At 38.5% G+C, this 24,258-nt stretch overlaps 1 protein-coding gene across 4 annotated transcripts in view; it reads left to right on the forward strand.

The window, feature by feature from the left end:
* The window catches only part of atos (atossa), a 205,385-nt gene extending 184,820 nt beyond the window's left edge, over positions 1-20,565 (forward strand). For 2 of the 4 annotated variants that reach the window (XM_069836364.1, XM_069836362.1), the window contains 5 exons: positions 3,980-4,262; positions 6,671-7,046; positions 13,192-13,388; positions 17,384-18,040; positions 19,336-20,565. In XM_069836364.1, coding sequence (XP_069692465.1) covers positions 3,980-4,262; positions 6,671-7,046; positions 13,192-13,388; positions 17,384-18,040; positions 19,336-19,504 — 1,682 coding nt within the window. In that variant the 3' untranslated portion in view covers positions 19,505-20,565. The remainder of the gene's footprint in view (positions 1-3,979; positions 4,263-6,670; positions 7,047-13,191; positions 13,389-17,383; positions 18,041-19,335) is intronic. The other 2 variants (XM_069836363.1, XM_069836365.1) reach the window with 2 other exon arrangements.
* The last annotated feature ends 3,693 nt before the right edge of the window (positions 20,566-24,258 follow it).

Here is a 24,258-nt window from a genome sequence, read left to right on the forward strand (position 1 = left end):
ATGTTAATTCAAACTTAATATTGGAAATGATTGTTGTATAGATATTTTCCTGAATTTTATCATCCCGTTTAGGAAACTTGAAATTCATGGCCATCGTAATTAGATAACAATTCATATTGACGAAGTCATATAATAATAGTAATATTACTTCCTCTCTGCTCTTTGGAAATATTTTAAAATGTTATTGTTGTTGTCTAATGCCAGGCGTTTGACAATAAAGTCATTTGATCTCTTGCACTCCAATATTGAAAATGGCAAGTTGTAGCCGATTTAAGTGAACACCATATTTTAACGTTTTGGTAGCTACTTCATTCACACACAACCCTCAGAATGTCTGGAGGACCACACCTGCTGTTGGTCAACGGGTCCATTGGACCTAGCTGGGAGATCTTGTTGATCACCAGCTTTCCCTCCTTAAGCCACTGGAGGACGATTTTAGTGCCATAGCAGGTCAGCACTAGGAACAGAAAAATAGGAAGGGTAGGAAGGAAAGTGAAATGAATCCCTAGGCCTCGAATGCTCTAATACTGTCGGGGTCGAAGAAAGTAAGAGTTCAGTCAGAGGACTGGATAGGAAAGGGTAAAGAGGGAATTAGGTATGGAATAGAGGAAAATTATACCAAATTTAACTCATCAAGCTGACCGGTGCTAATTGATGAGTAGCCCCTCCTTTCAGTTCAGCTTGTAAAATTATGCTTACTAACAGCTGCACCACGGGCAAGTAGGGATGGGACATTGGGTATTTGTCCAGGTTGGTTCCTTAAAGCCTTCAATGGAAAGGATTAATGGCTCTCTCCCCTGTATCCGACAGATACCCTTTTGCAGCCTTTTTCATCATCATCATATCCCTCACGTATTAGACCCTACAGGATCTGTTACGGTCTCATGCCAGCACTTGCGTGGTCTTCCCAATTTCCTCTTTCCTCTTGGTACATAAGTAAGAATCTGTTTAGGCCATCGTGTGCGATCCATCCTTTCGACATGTGTTTTCCACTGAAGTCGATATTGTTGAACAAAATTAACTATAGGATCCATTTTTAGTTCCTGCAATATGTCCACATTTTTACGGTGTTCCAGCAAAGAGCATCCCACTGTTCATCGCATGAACCTCATTTCAGCTGTCGTCAGTCTTAGCTCATCAGCTTTTCTGATTGTCCATGCCTCGCTACCGTAACTGAGGACCGGTCGAGCTAGTGTTTTATATACCTTTAGCCTTGTATGTTTCTGAACATGGGATGATTTGAAGACGGTGTTAATTACGCCAGTGAGTTTTATAAATTTAGATATTTTGTTTGACATATCTTCATCAGTGATGTAAGAGAGGTTATAACCTAAATAGTTAAATGAATTAACACGTTCAATTAAAGTATTATTTATCATGATCTTACTTGGAATTGGGTTCTCTCCCGAAAATGCCATGACTTTCGTTTTCTCTTTTGAGATTTTCATATTGAAATCTGAGGCGATTATTTGCAAATTATAAATGGCTCTTTGTAAAGCTTTCTCTGAGCAATAATAACCTGATCGTCGGCAAACATTAGTGTATCGAGAACTGTGTTTCGATTAATTTGAATTCCAGCATGATGACTTTGTTGCCAAATGTATAAAATATGGTTCATATATATAATAAACAACAGAGGGGAAAGACCGCACCCTTCTCTAACACCTTGGTTGATGGAAGTCCAGCTAGTAGTTCCGCGTTCAGTTCTTATGGCAATTCCATTTTGTTGATATAAATTATAAATGGAGAGAATGATTTGGTTTGGCACATTATCATAGCGTAAAATCTCTAAAAGTTTATTTCTATGAACTCAGCAGCCTTTTTAAAATGTTTAATTCTTGATTTCTCACTTAATCATTAGGTTGAGGTTCTGTCATGCAGTGTGTCATCCATCCATCTGCCTTCATGTAGAAGTAACATCTCAGATGATGAAGCATCCTGTCCCTTTCCTTGAATTGAATTCAATTTCGGGAGGGGGCACTACAAACCAGCACTGCGACCTAGAAGATCTACTGCTCTTACCTCCAAGCTAGTGCTTTCCCAACCCACACCACCTGAATACACTAAAATTCGCTATATATCCAGGTTTCTAGCAGGCAACCCCACTCGTACCTATCTCAGCCCCCTCCATACGCCGCCAGCCAGCGTTCAGGGAATGATAACGGAATAGAGATCAGATGAAATACTGATCTTGTAGCCCGATATGGAAAAATGGGAGAACCCCGAGTAAAACCTTGTCTGTCACAAGTATCACAACGGATTTTTTAAGTGAAAAATCATAGGCCAGACTGGGATTCAAACCCGAACCGCCTACATGACAGACCGAAGGGCTGACCACCCAGCCACTGCAGGAAAGAGTCCTTTTCCTTAAATCAGTGGTTCCCAAAGTGTGCTCCATGCATCCCTGGGGATCTGCGGTCAGTAATATATATTTTTAAATAAATAATTTGATGCGGTTGTACAGTACTGTACGCGACTGTACTTGTGAAAATTAGTATATCGGCAAGGGTAGATGACCAAATCTCACCTTTGTGTGAGCTGGCCTTCAAGCTTTCTTTCTTCAGTTAATGTAGTCAATTCTATTGAAAATTTTGTCTGCTTGGCGAGGGTGGCGAGTTATTAGTTATCTGTTTGGTGTGTGTGAATGCAGTTTTTTCTCTCGAGACCAACGTTAAAATAAGGTTTTGTAAATGTGCAATGAGACTTAGGCCTAATGTCTTAATTGTAAAATAAATTTGATTGGCAATGTTATTTAGTCAGCAGTAAATCCTGACACGTATTTTTAAAAAGAAACTAATTTCGTCCATTGTTATGCACGCGTTCTGCTTCTGCTACTTTTTTTGTAAAGTCAGTTTTCATTCATTCAGTACGAGCAGGCTTATGTGAGGTGTTCGTGTTAAACTGTGTGTTAATAACCACGTGTCTTCGATTTCGAACATAACATTAATTTAATATTACGAATAATTTTAATTTTCATATTGTACAGTGTTGTCTCAATGGATCGGTGGCTAATAAAAGACAATAAAAATGACAGTTGTACAAATTCAGAAACCAGTTGATCACCTTGCCATGTATCACACTCCAATGCTACTAATTTAAAAACGGGTTAATCTACCAAAAAACGAAAATATGATGAATCATATTTGGCTCTTGGATTTGCGTATGTGCAGTGGCAAAACTCCTCCCATTTCCAACAATATATCTGTGCGAAGTAGGATTTTCACGATATGCAGCACAAAATCAAAATTCCGTCATTGCCTGGATGCCACATCAGATATGAGAATTCAACTTTTTTCCATCTCCCTCTACTTGAAAGAAATTTGTGAGTCGAAGAAACATCATTCTTCACATTAGGAATTTGAAAGTATTTTTTTTTATAATTACTGGAAAACATTACATGGAGTTTATAAATACTACTGCATGTTTATGAACTCATAGCTATGCATGTTAAAATGTAGTTGTAGACATACTGTCGATGTTAAATACGTACAGAACATAAATATGGAGACATATTAAATTTATATCTATATTAATCTAGCGAATAAATTAATTGAATCGGTCGGAGCTAAAAGGAACTAGCCTACCCAAGTCAAAATGTGCAGTTTTGAGTTATGCAACAATTTGAACAACGGATGTCATGCGCATCGAACGGTGGAAGAAGGAACTAAGACTTTTAAATATTCTTTTTTGTCTTCTATAACATAAAAATATAATATTTATGTTATTAATGGAATGTTCTTTGGTTCTCTTGAAAGGTTGTGAAAAGTGACTTAGTTCCTTTTAGCTCCGACTGATTCAATTTCATTTAATTTAATTCGAGGATCCGTGAATTTTTTTTCGAGTCGAAAGAGATCCGCGTTCAGAAAAGTTTGGGAAGCACTGCCTTAAATGAACCTGATTTGAATCCAATAGAAAATGTATGGTCAATCATGAAGTATATGTAAGACACACCTGAAAGCAGAAGTCAACACGGTTGTAGCAGGTCTGGTGGACGACCGCATGCAGAACCCGTGCACGCGGCCTGGCAAACACCACTGCCGCTGTGCATATGACGAGGACCTGGATCCCCCACAGCAATGCAAACCGCCCGAACACCCGGTACCAGCGCCAGTGCCTGGCAAGCCTTCTTCCAAGACAAGTACAAGTTCTACACCACTGCCAGCCCCCCAGCGGGGCGAGCCACCGGAGTCGAGCTCCACCAAGCCTCGGCTCAACCTGGAACTCAGCAGACGCGAGTTCGAGGAAGTACTATCTGTGTTAAGGTGAGTCTCATTAGTAGGTCTTACATTGAATTTGTTCTGTATCACAGCAAGTTCTTAGCTATGCTATATAATGGCTAGCAATTTCATTTACCTTCTAAACGTATACAAAGACTTCATTTTTTGCTGGTAATGATACTGGCTATCTGTGTTTAAGGGGAGGCAGAGGTGAAATTTTCGAACAAAACTGAAGAAAAAATGAAAATTTGGTTTTTTTCCATTTTTATTATCTTTATTTTGATTTTCCGATGTTAGTTTTTTATTTTGTGCCCTTAAAAGTGTGAAATTAAAACCAAGATAACTGTATTACTATATTATTCCCATAATAAACTAATACTTATCATTATTTATATACCTTCTCTGAACATATAAATAAAAATAAATATTGAAAATTTCTTACAATATGGTGCATGGAGCATTTTATATCAAACGATATAAAGTTTTATAAAATGATTAATATTTACAGAACTATTGTACTTAGAACGTTGAAACTTGGTATGTCCATTACTGATAACACACTTAGTATCCACGATTAATTTCAAACAAATCGGATAAATTTTGTGGATTTTGAAATATTCACCTCTGCCTCCCCTTAAAAGATCACAAGCTAAAGGTCAGAAGTGTTCTGGTTTTTAACACGTGGTTTTGTTTGGTACTGACACTTATGGTTGGCGTATGAAAGGAAATTAAAATTTTCAGTATTGATTTTACTGTCCTAAAATGTTAATCCAGGAAGAACAACGAAGTTTCATAAAAAACAATATAATTGCACAAAGTGCCATTCAGTGCCATAAAAGTCTGCAGAGGCATATGGCGGTGTTGCACTGCTGCATCTTACTTTTGCCATTTTAGTTAGTACTGCCTTTTGAAATGGGAAACATTGACATCGGACAGAGGGTAGTGAGCATTCTATTATTGGTTCAGGTGAATACTATTTCTTTTTTTTAATCCAATGCCACCAGGTTGTCTTTTCGACATTTCTAGTCTTCTGTCCTTGCTGTGGCTTAATTGTAACCCACTTCTGAGGTTGGGGCGCCTGGAAGGTCGAGTTACATTACCCCGATGAAGGTGAATACTATTCATTCATTCATTCATTCATTCATTCATTTCTTCCAGTGCATCCTTCAATAGGCAGTCCCTTCTCAACCAGTGACCTAGCCACTTCCTTTTTCTGTTCAGTTTCAGCATCATTCTTTCTTGACCCACTCTTTCCAACACAGCTTCATTTCTTATTCTGTCTGTCCACTTCACACACTCCATTCTTCTCTATATCCACAGTTCAAATGCTTCTTTCTATTCACTTCTTTTCACTTCGTCGTAATGTCCATATTTCTGCCACCATACAATACCACACTCCATACAAAGCACTTCACTACTCTCTTCCTTAGAAGATGCTCCTTTTTCTATTAAAAGTTTCCTTTGCCATTGCTATCCTCCTTTTGACTTCCTGGCAGCAGCTCATGTTACTGCTTATAGTACACCCCAAGTATTTGAAGCTGTCCACTTGCTGTACTGCCTCATTTACAATTCAAAAGTTTGTCTTCTTTACTTTTCTTCCTATGACCATGGCCTTCGTCTTGTTTGCATTTATCTTCATCCCATACTGCTCACAGCTGTCATTCAGCTCCAGTAGCATATCCCTTGGTATCATCCTCTTCTGCTAACAATGCCATATCAGCAGCAAATCTGATGCACTTTATTCTTCCTCCTACTATCACTCCTCCCATGGTGACTACTACTATGTGTGTGTGTCCACACCTGTGGAGTAATGGTCAGCGCGTCTGGCGGTGAAACCAGGTGGCCCGGGTTCGAATCCCGGTTGGGGCAAGTTACCTGGTTGAGGTTTTTTCCGGGTTTTTCCCTGAACCCAATACGAGCAAATGCTGGGTAACTTTCGGTGCTGGACCCCGGACTCATTTCACCGGCATTATCACCTTCATTTCATTCAGACGCTAAATAACCTAGATGTTGATACAGCGTCGTAAAATAACCCTATAAAAAAATGTAAAAAAAAAACTACTATGTGAAACCATTTTGTAGTTATTTGAACATGATCATCGATGGTCTTACAACAGACTAGTATTGTCCCATTGTATCGTAAGTCAAGAAATGCACCCTCTGCTGGCAAAGTTTTCATCGCCTGTTAATGGAATGCTCTATAGTGTGAGAGATGGCTTTTCCTTATTTTTTTTTCTGTCGAGATTGATGTTCTTCTATATTTTGAACTCTATTTTCTTTGCAGAATTTCACTTAATTTTATAAAAGTTTTAGATTTGAGTACCATAAAGAATGTTGTCTGTCGCTATATGACGTTTACTCGCGTTTCTCTCAGTTGCAGTCTTGTGTGGTCTTGTATCTGTGCATGTGTAAGTTAGTGCCGCGTGCAGTGATGCGACATGTTGTTGCTGCAGAGATCGGAATGCCCCGCCAAGCCACACGGCCAGCAAGAAGCTGACGCCACGGACTCGCAGGCAGGAGCTGGTGTACAATGTGCCATCGTGTCTTCCATCTACCTCAACGTCGGACAAGGCGGACCTGCTCATGGGCGCCATCCTGCGCAGCAACAAGACCAACTCTGCAGTATTATCCAAGTGTGAACGAACTGTGGCTGATCACTGTCGGACAGAGTGTGGTGACGATGTGCCTTTAGATGTGTCTAGTGTCAAAGAGCGGACGCAAGGGGTGGGGGCGGAGTGTGACAAGAAGGGTGATGAAGACACGCCTTTCCTAAACCGCATCAGGGAGTTCTTCAAGAGTGAAATCAAGTCACCGTACGAGAATGGCGAGGTAAGAACGATGCAGCTGTTCGCACTGAAGTCAGTATTTCTAACTTCCTGCTCCTTTGCTTGCACCATTTTTATTTCTGATCTGTTATTCCTTTGTTTCTCCATTTCTTTCTTCCTATTTATTATTTTACTTCTATCCCTTTTCTCTATCTCTTCCGTGATCCTTCTTTTTCTTTTCTCTATATTTCTTTCTTTTTTATCCTTTGTCTTTAATTCCTTCTGTTTCTTTTTTCCTTTCCTTCTTTATTTCTTTAACTTTTTCATTCTTTATTTTCTGTTTCCTTCTTTTTTTTCTTTCACGTCTTTCTTCCTTACCTTCTCCCTTTTATTCATTATTTTCTCTTCCTTCCTTTTTTTGTTCTATCATTAATTGTTTTTCCTTTGTTTATTTTATGTCATTTTCGTTGTTTCTTCATCTTATTCTCATAATTTCTCCCTGATTCTCATTATTTCTGTTTTTTTATTCTCTCGTTTTCTATTTTTTGTGTTCATTCTTTATTTTGTTTGCCTTTTTTCTTCTTTCATTTCTTTCTTTCTTCCCTTCTTCCTTTTATTCATTATTTTCTCTTCCTTTTTTTTATTCTTTCATTTATTGTTTTTTCTTTCTTTATTTTATCTCAGTTTAATTGTTTCTTCATCTCTTTCTCATAATTTCTCTGTTACTGTCTTTATTTCTGTTTTTCATTTTCTCGTTTTCTATTTCTTTGTGTCCTTTCTTTACTTTCTCCATGATTTAGAGTGATGTGATATCAAAATAACACAGCATTGTAAATTTGAAAACTTCTGACTTCAAAACTTTGTATTAAGTTTGTGTTTGAAATAGCCTATGCACCATGTTTCAAAATGATGAAAACACTTTCATACGATTATTATTAAGCAAATATTAGTGAGAAATTAATATGCTACACGTCATTTGGTAGTCAAACTCTCAAAGTTTCAAATTCCAACTGTCAGAAAATACATTATTTTGTTGCCATGGAAGATTCTGTTGAAAAATGGCAACTCCACAACATAAATCATTTTACATTCTGCAGCTTGCAAAACCAAATTCAGTAATGGTGGTACAAAGCTTGTTTCATAAACATCGAATTGACCATCTACACATCATTGGATTGGACGTGCTTCTGCTACTGATCTAGCTTATCACCCTTGGCCTCCCAGGTCACCAGACTTGACACCACGTGAAAAAATTTTTTTGGGATTATATGAAGGATGCAGTTCGTGTGTCACCTCTACCCCAAGACCTTGAAGCAGTAAGACATCGAATCATTGCTGCAATTGCACCCATAAACATAGATATTATGAGCAGAGAGTGTGGCAAGAATTTGACAATCATTTTAATGTATGCCGTGTAACAAGGAGTTCCTGCATTGAGTGTTTATAACATGCCATGTGAGTTTCTTAAACAAATTATATGTGCCAAGTTGTTGCATCATTAATACTTAATAATAATCATATGGAAGGATTCTGAAACATGGTGTACATGCTGTGTAGCCAGTAGTGAATGGAAATCAGTGACAGTATGTTTACCCAGTGTTATATTGAGATAGTACGATCCCGATTCTTTCTTCATGATTCTGGAACATATTAGGAGAGTGGAAATGAAGAAAGAATGTGCAATATATTTTTTACCCTTTGATTTTAGTCCAGATGTTTCCAAGTGGGATGAGTGCTTTCCAAAGGGTCTCATATAATGTATCTTTAATGAAAATAATTTGCTTACAATATTGTGGAGTTGTGTGAGATTTAGAGGGTGATAAATATATCCTCTTGTAGACTTAAACAAAGAATTCATCAGTAATACAGCACTAAGTTAATACAATGAGAGCTTAGGTCGGCCTAAATAATATGATATAGAAGGTGAGCTTGATCATAGCAGCTGTTCGAGATGCTGTACACCCACATTTTGACACCATTTTAAGAAGTTTCATTGATCCTTATTTCTTGTATAGGAATAGTTATCATTTCTATATTATATTACACATTAATTCCTTTGTTATGCGAGAATTATGAGAGACATTTTTAGACAAATTTTTAAATTTAACACCTATCTTATGAAGTTTTTGGACTCAGTTTCTCTGAACTTATTTTTATTTATTAATTCATATTTTATTTGTATCAAGAACATCTGGATATTTTGTGGAAACAGTTGTCTTGCCTTTTACTGCTTTTATTTTAACATAGGAAAAAAAAAAGTTATATGAGTGTTTAGTCTTCCACTGTGATTGTGATTGGAATTAGGCTTTTGGGTAATCCACTATGTCCTGAAACTTGATATTTCTATCCTTAAAAAGGAAGGACCAAGGGATGAGAAACCTGGAATGGGAAGAAGGAAGGTATGAGAGAGCTGGAGAATTTCACTATTTGGGGATACAAGTAACTGAGGACAACGAGGTCAATACTGAGATTAAAGCACGAATAGCAGCAGGTAATAATAATCCGTGGCGCTACAGCCTATGAAGGGCCAAGATCGACCAGCCGGCTGATGGCCTCACGGCCATGTGCCGAAGCAGAGGTGGACGATCATCCAACCAGAATGGAGGTACCGTGTGGTTAGCACGATGAGCTACCTCCCCAAGTGCATCACGATGCTGGGTGGGCACCAGTCCCATACACTGGCCGAAATTTAATAAGAAAATTTCTTCCCCCATGAGGACTCGAACCAGCGTGCATTCCATAACGCGAGTCCTAAGCAGAATGCCTCAGACCACGATGCCACAGGACGGGACATAGCAGCAGGTAATAGACGTTATTTTGTCTTTAACAAGTTATTTAAATCCTCCAGACTCTCAAAAGGCTTAAACTGATTGTGTACCGTGTCATAATTCGAGTGGTGGTGCTCTACGGGTGTGAGATGTGGACACTTACCGATCGAGATAAAAATAGGCTTCGAGTGTGGGAGAGAGAGGTGTTACAGAGGATCTTTGGGGCAATCTGTGAAAGGGGGGAGTGGTGTATTAGATATAATCAGGAACTGTATCAAGACTATGGGGAAATAGACCTGGTAGCAGAAGCAAAGAAGAGACGATCATACTACTCGGGTCATGTTGTGAGAATGGAAGAGGCGAGAGTTCCCAAGAAGACCCTTGATCAACACCCAGAAGGTAGGAGGAAACAAGGACAACCCAGGAAGAGGTGGGTGGATGATGTCAGAGGAGATGTGCAGGTGCTGGAAATAAGGAATTGGAAGAGGTGTGCTGTGGACAAGAAAGATTCGGCGAAAGCTGTAGGAGAGGCCAGGGTCCTTCATGGACTGTAGCACCAGGAGAATGAATGAATGAAAAAGGAAGGAAGTTATCACAGTCCTCCCTGCAGATAAAAGCAATGCTGTGATTGTTCTTAACACCAACTCCTATGTCGAAAAAGCATCTAATCTTTCAGCAGACTACACTTACAAATAAATAGACAAAGATTGTACCAAGAAAGGAAATTTTAAAAGACATGTTGGTTCAGAAAAGTGTGAATGCAATTAATAATTATATATAATAAATTTTCAGTCAAATACACTTTTCAGTTTGTGAGGTCAGAAAATCTGTTACATCACAATATTTATTACAAAGTCACTAATATTTTCGACTTTAAAAAGTCATCATCAGGTGCATGAGATGCAAACAATTTTAAATTAGGTGATAGTTGATCTAACAATTAATGATATAGTAAGTAATGCACGTGCTGGCATTTACAAGTATATAAATTTCGTGCCTCTTGAGGTAAACTGTACATGGTAAAGCTGAACACTGATGCTAGGTTCTCGTATGTATATAAGACAAGGAGAAGGCACGGCATGATATTAACCTTATACAATTAAGGCTAAATATTCTCATTGTATAAGGTTAATATCATGCTGTGCCTTTCCTTGTCTTATACACATACGAGAACCTAGCATCAGTGTTCAGCTTTACCATGTACAGTTTACCTCAAGAGGCACAAAACTTATATACTTGTAAATGCCAGCACGTGCATTACTTACTATATCATTAATTGTTAGATCAACTATCACCCAATTTAAAATTGTTTGCATCTCATGCACCTGATGATGACTTTTTAAAGTCGAAAATATTAGTGACTTTGTAATAAATATTGTGATGTAACAGATTATCTGACCTCACAAACTGAAAAGTGTATTTGACTGAAAATTTATTATATAAAGAAAGGAAATGTTAAGTTCCAGGTCATGGTGGTTTTATCCAAAAGACTAATAAAAAAAAAAAAGTTATTAAGATTTCATTAATTTGTCCTACAGAATAATATCTGTAATATTGACAATTAATATTTGAGGAGAAAAATTCGCTCCGGCGCCTGGGATCGAACCCGGGTCCTTGGTTCTACGTACCAAGCGCTCTGACCACTGAGCCACGCCGAATTCAATCCACAGCATAGCCAAATAGTCACTCAGTTGAGTGCGCCCCTTGTATAATGGCAGTTGACTTGGGACATAAAACGTCAACGTACATGCCTAACTCACCTATTTTATTTGTAACTACGCCAATTCTGTGCATTATCTCATTAATATTGCTTAAAATTATGTATAAGATCACAAATTAATGTAATAATCTTGCAATTTTTCTACACCTTCGATTATAATTTCTAATTTTATTTCATTTTGTTTTAACTGAAAGTAATTATTGCATAACGTATTTAGTATTGTTTACTGTCTCTTAATTAGTGTATTTATATTGCAACTATGATTCACACCTACTATTAATTCTTTAAAATTGTGTATTATCACTACATAATGTATTTCACATGTAACAAACTACAACCCTAATATACCAAAGGTAAAATAGGGTTTCAATATTTGGATAACAATAATAATAATAATAATAATAATACATGCCTAACTCAGAGTCAGGCCACAAAGGGAACACTGAAGGAGGAGAATTCGGTCCGGTGCTGTGGATTGAATTCGGCGTAGCTCAGTGGTCAGAGCGCTTGGTACGTAGAACCAAGGACCCGGGTTCGATCCCCGGCGCCGGAGAGAATTTTTCTCCTCGGATATTAATTTAAAAAAAAGTTGTTCAGTCTTGTATTTGCCAGCATTAACTGAAACCTAATTGTATGAGGTAGCAAGTCTGAATGTAACCGACACGACACAGTACGAATTCTAGAAGTAAATTGTAGTGATCCTTTTTGTTCCGTGAGGCAGGATCTTGATTATTGGATGTAGGCTATGAAGGCAGCTGCTAGAATAAATGCCAAACCTTCTCCATCGTATTAATTAGGTCTGCTCTCGCTGTATCTGTATTTAGTAATTGTATTTTCACTAGATCTGTTCCACCTTATAACTCCTTTCAGTTGAAATTTTCCAAGTGTTTATATTTCAGACAGAATTTCATACTTGCAGTTGTAAAACTTTTGCAACGAATACCTGATAAGGAGGGATATTTGCAATGTCGAGGACTCCATATTATTAAACGATCATTAACAAGCATTCTTCAGAGAAAACACTTCAGCCATACATTAGTAATGTGAAAAATTTCCTAAGGAACTGTAGGGTGCTGCTGTAGTTGAAGTTTTCTTTTTTTATCAGTCCAACCGCGTGAAATAACTAGATTTGTAGGCCTACTGAATAATTTTTTTCTAACTTAACGACTGTTTTAAAAATGCTATTGAGCAGATCAAGATTTCTGTTGTTTCGCCATTTTGTGAAGGAAAAAGCTTTCTTTTTTTTATTATTGAGTGTAAATTGGCCTACAGATAATTCCTTTCTCCATTTCTTTCAAATTAATATTTTATACAGCCATCCAGTTAGCAGCAAAAAGTAAATGTTTAAAATTGTATGATTTTCAAAAAGAAACAATATTTATATCTCTTGCGACTGATTTCCTTTTTCCCCTTATTTCTTATATTGTTTTAGAACATAAGAATATGTTGTTGCTTGAAAGGGAAGTTACCGTGTCCTGCCAGAAGATGCGGAATAAGGACATCTCATCTCTACTATTTCTAATTTTTATTTTATATGGAGGTACGAGATTTTGCAGGTTTGTATAATCATAAAATGTAAAAATAACAATTCTGTTTATTGCTTACTGATTGTAAATATGAAGATAGAAAGTTTTCAGGTCCACATGAGCATAATGTGTGGACAGCACAGAGATCAGCATCACAGGAGGAGAGATAGTTTTGACACTCAGTTTGTGCTGTAGGGTCCATGCCAGCCAGAACGTCCCGTTCCATCAGCTCTGGACAAGGCCAAGTTCCGTCGTTCACTGGACTCGGCTGCGTCCATGGTTTTCCACTGTCGCACAGGTCTGCCGCTGACCTCTAGCCCTGCCCCTGTGCGAAGGGGCACAACCTGCTTCGACTTCGACAGCACCCTCAACTCTGTGTCTGCAATCCGCAGGTAACATTTCAGGAAGGACATATTAGTACTTGAGCTTCCATAGTATGCAAGCTTGTAGTGAGTGAGGAACAGAAATTTAACTGCCCTGCAAAAGGAACTGCTTTAAACGAGCATCTACACAGTTTAATTTTTCTTTCAACTTTACGCATTTCAAGCACTGCATACTAGAGTGAACAAAACTCATTCAATTGTGCATGTCTTTTTCCACTAAAAATGAGAATGTATGCCGCAATTGAAAGCTACCCATCGCTGGTGGTGGTGAATATATTGATACGAGGGCAAGTCATTAAATAACAGGAATTGTATTATAACTATTGTACAAGGGTACATATGGGCTATTCCATATGAAATCGATCAGTAAAAAACCTCGCATTTTCTTTATACTTTAATTTTTTCCCTTCTTATACAAGGTGCTGAGGGGAGTACATTTTCAAAAATATAATATCGAAAGTCAAACGGTTTTCATATTATTGAGCGACAAATTTAGCGTATTTTATAAAAACAAGCCTCTTTCAGCGCTCAGAACTCTGGAACCATTTACTGCAGAACATTGAACGAGAGCCCATTTTGAAGCTGACATTTGGTAGGTTAAGAAGTAACCCTTATTTTTATTGTACATGAGAGACAGATAATCTGATTTTACTTGCTTTTTGGCCATTTGTAAAAATGTAAAAAAATATTGAGAAAAAAACCTTGCATTATTAAGAGGGATTCGGCATTATTTGTCTAGTGTTATGGCAATAAGTTTCGAGGTTATTAAATAGATTATTTTCACACGCCTGGACTTGAACGGTGCAGTACCGCACGCACTGGCCAAGAGCTGAAGATAGCGAGCATTGGGCGTCATTTTACTCCTGTGTTTATGAAAACCTGTGATAAAGCTAGCACAATCATGACTGCTAGACGACACATCACGTGTTTGTCTCCTGGCCTTGCTTGTCTCGGCTAGCTCCCGCCTCATAGTCAGCTGGTTACTTCACGTGCGTACTATTTATTTTCTTTATTTGATATTTTCAATACTTTCTTATCAACATACCATCAGTAAAAAATATGTGTTTATTTGTACTTTCAAAGCAGAATCTAACTATATATTTTTAAAATATTTTTTCTAGCCAAAGGCATCTTAATGAGGAAAAATCTTAATTTCTCAGCATCAAAATAAACCATGATTTTGATCATTGGGTGAAAGGGTTTCGGAGCTACAACAGTTTAAAGTTGCAAATTTTATGAAAATGCGATAAATTTAAATATTTTTAATTTAAACACTATGAAGTTCTGATGCCTCAAACTTTGCACAAAGCATTGTATCACAGTTCTCTACGTACAAAAAAAGTTTCATTGTATTTAGAAATTGTAAGGTCAATTTTCTCTATATTTCGGTCGATTTGAGATGGAGTAGCTCATACAGAAAAAGCATTTGCCTTACTTTTCGGCATAGTCATTCTGCCTTGCAATACATTTGGTCCACCTGTCCACAAGCTTGCGGATGTCCTCAAGAAAAAAGCTTTTTAGTGTGGCCCATAACCAACTTGGCACTGCCTTTACCTCATCACTATCTGCAAACCTCTGATCCCGCAAATGTTCTTCCAAAGATCCAAACAAGTGAAAGTCCGATGGGACCAAGTCCGGACTGTATGGTGCATGTTTCAACACCTCATATTTCAGATCACATATTGTATTCATTCTATGTGCAGTCATATCGGGACAGAGTCCACACCGGGTGGAGTAACGGCTAGCGTGTCTGGCCGTGAAACCAGGTGGCCCGGGTTCGATTCCCGGTCGGGGCAAGTTACCTGATTGAGGTTTTTTCCGGGGTTTTCCCTCAACCCAATATGAGCGAATGCTGGGTAACTTTCGGTGCTGGACCTCAGACTCATTTCAGTGGCATTATCACCTTCATCTCATTCAGATGCTAAATAACCTAATATGTTGATAAAGTGTCGTAAAATAACCTACAAAAAAAGGGGGGGACAGATGTTGTTCTTGTGAGAGAAGTCCCCGGCATTTGATCTTGTGGCAGGCTTCAACTTGCTCACCAACATGTATCTAACACTATTCACAGTTTGGCCCTTTTCCTAAAAGTGCACCAACATAGGAAGAGTCCACTGCAAGAATGATGGATGTCACTTTCTTGTCGAAAATGAACCAAGACTGTCAATGCATAGCTTAAGACATATAGAATGTACATACAGAGTTATATGGCATTAACACTGATAATGTTTTTTATCACCTGCAGAGTAACGGTCAGCACATCTGGCCGCGAAACCAGGTGGCCCGGATTCGATTCCCGGTCAGGACAAGTTACCTGGTTGAGGTTTTTTCCGGGGTTTTTCCTCAACCTAATATGAGCAAATGCTAGTTAACTTTCGGTGTTGGAGCCCAGACTCATTTCACCGGCATTATCATCTTCATCTCATTCAGACGCTAAATAACTTAAGATGTTGATTAAGCGTCGTAAAATAACCTACTAAAATAAAAACACTGATAGTCATTGTCCAGTAATGATCGGAAAATCACAGTTAAGCTTTGAGCGCTAAGCATTTCAAACTTTCAGTTGCTTCTCCTGCAAAATGTATTCCAAATGACATCCATCATTCTTGCAGTGGACTCTTCATATAAGCACAACTGCCTGTTTAGAGTTGAATCAAGATTTCCCTAATGTCCAATTGAATCTTTCCATCTCCTTTTAGGTCGACTTGGGCTTCTTTTTCCTCTTAGGATGTAGTCCCTTGCATGAGTAGAGTTCTTTCAGCAGACACTCTGGATACATGGTCATTCCATTCATTCTTTCTTTCTATCCAGTCTGTCACAGGCTAGATCTTACGTATTTTCCTCATATCTTCATTTCTGACTATCACTCAAGTCTTTCCAGCTATTTTCCTTAATACTTTCATTTCAGTTCTTCCCAGCATTCGTCTTGCACTTGTAGTAGTTTCTGCTCTTGTTTCCAAGGCATAAGTCATTGCTGGCCGGATAACTGATTTATAAATTCTTACTTTTGTCATATATTTATTTCTCCATAACAAATCATTAATGCATCCTGCTTTACAAATTTTCGTTGTGCATAAATCTACACGGAATTTAGAATAAAATGACTTGCCCTGATATATTCAGAATTAACACAGTAAAGTTATAAATAGTTAATTTAACAGATCATTAGTGATATCTAGGGCTAGGATTTTGATGAAATTGCATCTTTTTTCTAGTAAGCCAGAAACATAGCTGCTTTAGTATTTATACGTTATATGATAAACTGAGTGTTTTAAGACATATTTGTTAGGACATTTTTTTTTGCATTTTTTGCCTGTTTCAACTCATAAGAGCATCTTTTGTTTTATTCGGTCATTTTTTAGGCATTTTCATTTAATTTTGGCCATAAATCCCCATTATTAATGTAAAATAATGTATATTTCCTTTGATAGTTTCTTTACATATTTTGTCCATTAATACTCATTATTTTGTATGATATTTTAATCTTTTTTCTACACAAATATTGCCATTTTAACGTAGTACACCCCATGTAATGGATCAGTCCAACCACCCCTTCAATATAGACTCCTCTATACCTGCTAATTCCGGATAAGAGTGGTCTTGTGGTAGACTACATGGAAACTAAAAGTAAAGTAAATCCATGGCGCTACAACCCATGAAGGGCCAAGACAGATCATACATGGACACTACATCAGGTAAACTAATTAATTAAAGTGTACTACTTAGAAAAAATTATGTAAAATTTAATTTAATGGCTAGTCTAAATATTAAGTAGTACAAAAAACCTCTTTTTCCTACTAAGTCAATTATGTAAGATCAATTTTTAGGGCATTTTAAGGGCATTTGTGAAAGATTTTTAGGTTATAAATGCATTGTTCTAGGATATTTTTTCATGATTTATAGGTCATCAAAATCCTAGCCCTAGTGATATCCAAGTGTCAAGTGTGTAAAGAAAATGAAAAATTACGTAATAAGTTAAGACCCCACTATGACTTTCCGGGCAGGTGCATGACTGAGTACGAAACCATGCTGCTGTCGTGTCTCACTGGCGCGGTTCTTGTGTTTGTGCACAGCGCGCTGTTCGAGACTGTGTCAGCGGCTCCTGCAGATGATGCACTAAGTGTGAGTAGCGATGACGCAGAAAGTGAGAGTGGGGCACGCTCCCCCTGTTCGCCCGGCACAGGGGGCCCCACGCTGTCTCCGCTGGGGCCGTCTCCCTTGTCGCTGGCCCCCTGCGCGTCACTCCTGGGCAGCTTTGAGGAGTCCGTGCTGAACGGGCGGCTGGAGCCGGTGAGCACGGTGCAGGGCTTCACGGCGGACCTGGGCGCCAGTGGGTCCTTCTGCCCCCGCCACCTCATGCTGCCTGTCACCGTGTTCTTCTACACGATAGGCGACAACGACAAGGTGTCCACGCCCTACCTAGGCCACATCAACCTGGGCAAGAAGGGCTACACAGTGCCGCGGACAGGCACCATCCAGGTGACACTCTTCAACCCCCTCGGCACTGTGGTCAAGATGTTCGTCGTCATGTACGACCTGGCCGACATGCCCTCCAACTCGCAGACCTTCCTCCGACAGCGCACCCTCTACATGCCTGCCAACCCAACCGGGAAGCCGCCAGATAATGCTCAGAAGTGGCTGCGATACCTCATACACCTCAGGTAAAACTGACAAAGTATGACTGTTACAAATTAGAATTATTTCGGAATTACTGAAAATTTGTCAATAGCACGCTCTAGTTTTTTCTTACTTTCTCTATACTTACTGGCTTTCAAGGAACCCGAAGGTTCATTGCCGCCCTCACATAAGCCCGCCATAGGTCCCTATCCTGAGCAAGATTAATCCATTGTCTATCATCATATCCCACCTCCCTCAAATCCATTTTAATATTATCTTCCCATCTAAGTCTCGGCCTTCCCAAAGGTCTTTTTCCCTCCGGCCTCCCAACTAACACTCTATATGCATTTCTAGATTCGCCCATACATGCTACATGTCCTGCCCATCTCAAACGTCTGGATTTAATGTTCCTAATTATGTCAGGTGAAGAATACAATGCGTGCAGTTCTGCATTGTGTAACTTTCTCCATTCTCCTGTAACTTCATCCCTTTCAGCCCCAAATATTTTCCTAAGCACCTTATTCTCAAACACCCTTAACCTATGTTCCTCTCTCAAAGTGAGAGTCCAAGTTTCACAACCATACAGAACAACCGGTAATATAACTGTTTTATAAATTCTAACTTTCAGATTTTTTGACAGCAGACTGGATGATAAAAGCTTCTCAACCGAATAATAACAGGCATTTCCCATATTTATTCTGCGTTTAATTTCCTCCCGAGTATCATTTATATTTGTTACTGTTGCTCCCAGGTATTTGAATTTTTCCTCCTCTTCAAAGGATAAATTTCCAATTTTTATATTTCCATTTCGTACAATATTCTCGTCACGAGACATAATCATATACTTTGTCTTTTCGGGATTTACTTCCAAACCTACCTCTTTACTTGCTTCAAGTAAAATTCCCGCGTTTTCCCTAATCGTTTGTGGATTTGCTCCTAACATATTCATGTCATCCGCATAGACAAGCAGCTGATGTAACCTGTTCAATTCCAAACCCTCTCTGTTATCCTGGACTTTCCTAATGGCATACTCTAGAGCAAAGTTAAAAAGTACTTTCTCTATACTGTTACAGAAATTAACAGTAATTATGAAAAGTTTTATCCTTTTCTTAAGATTTCAATAGCTATAAAGACAAACTGGACTGGTCACGAACTTGGGACCTTTCCATCATAGTTCAGTTCTCAGTTCTTGAGCTACTGATATCGGCTGAGAGTGGGTACATGAACGAAAGGGAGCGATCTTCAAATGACAGCTTTGGTACACCTCGTTTTACATCATTAACTTCTGTTTGAAGCAGAGTAATGGCTAATTGATTGAGTGCAATTCGTTTCCTTGCAGATTCTCGAGCTCAAAGTCCGGCCGCATCTATTTGCACTCCGATATCCGCATGATCATCTTCCGCAAGTCGGACATGGACACTGCGACGGCGCACGGCATCGACATGGCGTACGAACTGCGCTCCTTCACGCACGGACCCACCAACCCCAAGTTCTCCCCACGCAAGTGACGACAGTGATGGCAGGCAGGCCGAGTGCGAAGGAAAATGTACAAAAATTGGTTGATGTGTTGTTTGAATTTCCTCCTGGGTAACAAGGCCAGTAGCTGTCGTTAGAACGAACTATCGCGTCCATTACTGTAGTCGTCACACTGATAGCTTGCAGGAGTTTGTATAGGCTTGTGGCTGTGTTTGGACTATAGATGTGATGTAGCATGATTCCCCCTAGAGATGGCACCACAAACTGGCGGTTGTTATTGTTGTTGTTTAGATTTATTGTCTCGGCGTAGCCTGCCATTGTTTGACGCTTCGGGCGGTTCAGCTTTAACCCCACGAATCTTTAACCCTTCCAGGCGGTTTGATGGCATATTGTCTTCCGCTGGAAGGGTTATGGAGATGCCGATGCTCCGAGCATGGGCAGATGGTGGTGCTCTCACAACGAACAGAAGAAATCTTGAGCACCACGTATGTATTATATAGGTTGTATAATAGTGTAAATATTGCCTTGGCTGTCAGAACTTGCCGGTACCTCAGACGCAGCTGACAAGCGAAAGAACCAGATCTGGTTGTGCTGGAGCTCCAGATTGTAAGTAACGTAGCAACGCGCTCAATGAACGAATGGCGTGATAACAGAGCACAGCTGGGGACTACCTCACCACGTCCTGCGTGGCTCTTGCTTAGTCCTTAGAGGACCTCACAAGAAGTGACAGGCTCAGCCAATCCTCCTCCTGGTTGTGAAAGTTGGACAGCCTGTCTTCGCGTCATGTGGTGCCACCTCTTGTACTTGTGTATACGACCCATAGCTCAATCAGTTGGGGTTTGTGTCAATTACTTGTCCCACCAATCAGAACACCACCATCACTTCGTTTTCCAACTTCTTGAAATGTCCCCTAATTTTATTAATATATGCATTATATATAAATTAATATATTACAAAGATATATATAAATGTTTGAAGATAACCTCTCAGATTTATTTATTGCATAATAGTAATGTGTAGTATAGATTGTCATTTTGATTATTTTTTTTCTTTATATGATACAAATAAAATATTATTGAGTTACAGTATGAAAGTGTATTTATTTGTTACTGTCTGCTTTATTGAATTATATGCAAAAGATGCTCATACTTTTGCCAAGAGTTGTTGTGGACAAGGATCACATTCTGAAATGCAGGAAACTTATCCATCTGCAGCCTCCAGGAAATTTGACCGAGGTACATTGGGCAGCCAGAAGATTGATGGCCCAGAATCCACCTAGTAAACGAAAATGATTGCTTGATTGTTGACTTGTATTCTAATCAAACATGGATACCTCATTAGCAATTGGGGTTATGAAATCTGAAGATGCTTTAGAAATAAAATGTAGAACAATACATAAACCTTCAACATTGATATTGGCACTCTGGTACCTTCTTTACATTTTTTAAATATTATAATATTTTAGGCTCTTATCTTTTCCACATAACTCGTAATGAAACTGCATTAGGACACTGCCTTCTTAATTCAGTGCTGCACCGTGATATCATAGTTCTAAGAAAAATAGTCTATGAAGAAGACCTTGATTCCAGCATACATGTCCAAAAACTCCCTGGTGTGTAGTTTACAAGTCACCTAGTTGCTAGTCCTGAAAATGATCCCACCAATTTTAAGGAATATTTCAGACTTTCTCCCGAACAATTTTATTTTGTTTTAAGTTTAACTGAAAATGATACTGTAAAATTAACCCACAAAATTTATTCACAAACCAATAAACCCAGCTGAAAGAAAAGCAGTGACTTCAAGGTAAAAACCAATGATATAAACACTTTATTTTTACTTTTTAAAATGTTTTTTTTTTAGGAGCATTTATTTAGGAAATAATGTTACAAATAAAAGAATAATGTGAGAAAGAGGTTGCACTTCTCTCCTTTGCTTGGCATTCCACTTCACTTACTGTTTCACACTCAAACTTTTGCTTCAGTAGCTAAATCTGCCGCATCGTGTGTGTCCTTCAATTACGAATGATTTTACTCAATTGTATTAACAGTTCTGGTTGATGCAAGATATAAGATTTGTTATTGTTTACGTTGATTCTTCTTTTTGGCTCATGTCGAACGGGGATTTGTGTTTGGAGACATAATCAATTAATATCTCGGCTTCATTAGTGGAGAAATTGCACAAAGATTTGTTTTACCGCCATTATAATAATAATAATAATGAGAAAAATGCGCTCGAGTAGAGCATTAATGTCCAAGTTTAGTCTTTGCCATAGTCTGTTATTGGTTTAACTCTCTTCACACACGTTATGATGAGGTATTTCCTACATCTTCGCCGCACAGCACACATTACCGCCATTATGGTATGTATAATATTGTATAAATCACATGTTATTAAATGATTTAGTTCATGACCTACTGTAATTTTACAGTTGCTTTCTCGGCCTCGAAGACAAACTCCGACAATGTTCGTTGACATTCATTGCTGTAAAGAAACCATGCAAATTCAAATCAACGGGACAGAATCCCAGCAAAGATTACTGTAGCTTAAGAAAATTAATTATAAGCAGTGTGTCTCTACTATCTTGTAAACTGCGTGATGGACGTTGCTGTACACAGGTCTTGCTCTTGACTACCTTGGGACAGATCCCTCATGCACTCTCTTAGTCCATCTTTCTGTTCTGATGACTCACCCACTGTGTATGTTTTAACAACTTTCCCAAAAGGGCGCAAACAGTCATAGCTGCTGTTTCTGCTTCTATTGATGTTGACATATGAGTCAATTTGACACAAAAATGATTTTTTTTTTTAAATTACAAACTTGTCTACTAGATGCTGTTTTCCCCTTTCCCCTCTCTCTCTTTCTACCCCTCATTTTATTTTACCTCTTTAACCAGACTTTCATTCGTATTTGTAATACTGCACTTACATTCTTATTTGCTGATGGATAGACTTGAACCTGGTTTGAGTCCTCATGGGGGAAGAAATTTTCTCATGAAATTTCAACCAGTGTACGGGACCGGTGCTCACCCAACATCGTGATGCACTTGGGGAGTTATGATAGCAAAATCTGGTTACGAAAGCCAGTTATAATGGCTGGGAGGGATCGTGCTAACCACACGATACCTCCATTCTGGTTGGATGATCGTCTAACTCTACTTCGGCATGTAGACATGAGGCCAGCAGCCGGCTGGTCGGTTGTGGCCCTTCATGCGCTGTCATGCCTTGGGTGATTATTATTATTATTATTATTATTAGACTTGAACCACTGAAGTTGACCTTCATAACACACCTTAATGGCCTCGTAGACTGAGGCACTTGGAGGAAACTAATCTGGGATGTTAATAATATGTGTTGTTGTTTTCTAATTCCAGGCGTTTGACAATAAAGTCATTTGACCTCTTCACTCCAATACTTTTCAAAGATATTGTCATAGTCGGCCACTGAAGCACAGATTTTGAGGTGTTCTGAATCCATTTCTTGGTTTGAGTTGCACAATGGACAGTTAGGGGACTGATATATTCCAATTCTATGCAGATGCTTGGCCAAACGGTTATGGCCTGTTCTTCGTAATATCGATGGCCCAGAACCAGACTGTTCCAAGTCCATTTCACTATTTTTTTTTTTTTTTTCAGGAGAGCTATTTTAAGCTTCTGACATTCAAAGCTTCATGAAACAATTTGGAATAGCTTCACAGCAACCTTATGGAGAGTAATATTTACAATTTTGTTCGATTCATATATGCAGACAAGAACTGGAACACAATGAAACACAGATTTCTTTCTTATAAAAAGTTGGACTTAGAACAGTCTGGTTCTCAGCCATCGATATGTTAATGATGGCATATGTGATATAAAATTATGCATGGAAATATGTTGTTGTTGTTGTCTAGTGCCTTGCATCTGGCAAAGAAGCCATTAGCAGTCGTGCTTTCCAATACTTTTGAACTGTAGTTTCTTCTGATCTTAATGCTTCACAGGTCTTCATTCATTTCTGCTGGATCGTTACACAGGACACATATGGGTGAAGCTGAGATGCCTATTCTGTAGAGATGACTTGCTAGACAGTCATGATTTGTCAATAGTCTGAAGGCTGCAACTGCTGTTTTCCTTGGTCTCTGGGGGATTATATCTGGGTTGGAAAGTAGTGTAATCCATTTTTTGTCTTTAGCATTTGATTCTATTTCTTGTAGGTATGAATGAGAAAATTTTGTAGTGATCAAGCGTTTTATTGAGGAATATGAGAAATTAAATTTAGATTTTTGTTTTATTGTTGTGCCTTTCTTGGCAAGTGTGTCTGCGGTTTCATTCCCCATGACTCCACACTGTGCTGGAATCCATTGGAGACGGACAATCTTATTAACTTTTTGGAGCTGTGTTAACATTTTGTAGCATTCTCTTATTTTTGTTGACTTCTTTGTAGCATTTGAACATATTCCCTGAATTGCAGCTTTAGAATCTGAAAGAATTACTGTCTTGTTATATTTATTTAAGGGAAGATTTAATAATTGTCGGAGAGCAATGTGTATAGCCTCTATTTCACCATCATAATTTGTTGTGTCTCTGCCAACAGAATGATAAAAGGAAAAATAATATGTACATGTAACTCCAGCTCCAGTAAGGTTTTCTGTGGTGGATCCATCAGTATATATGTGTAGCCATTCTTCTGTAGGGTATCTAGTAGTGATCGTTTCCATGAGTATACATGGAAATATTATTTTATTTGAATTGTAATTAAATAAAAATAGAGAAAATTAAGTTTTCAACTGTGAAACATGATAAAATATGACT

The sequence above is a fragment of the Periplaneta americana genome, chromosome 9 (genome assembly GCF_040183065.1).
Source record: "Periplaneta americana isolate PAMFEO1 chromosome 9, P.americana_PAMFEO1_priV1, whole genome shotgun sequence".
In the NCBI taxonomy this organism is placed as follows: Eukaryota; Metazoa; Arthropoda; class Insecta; order Blattodea; family Blattidae; genus Periplaneta; species Periplaneta americana.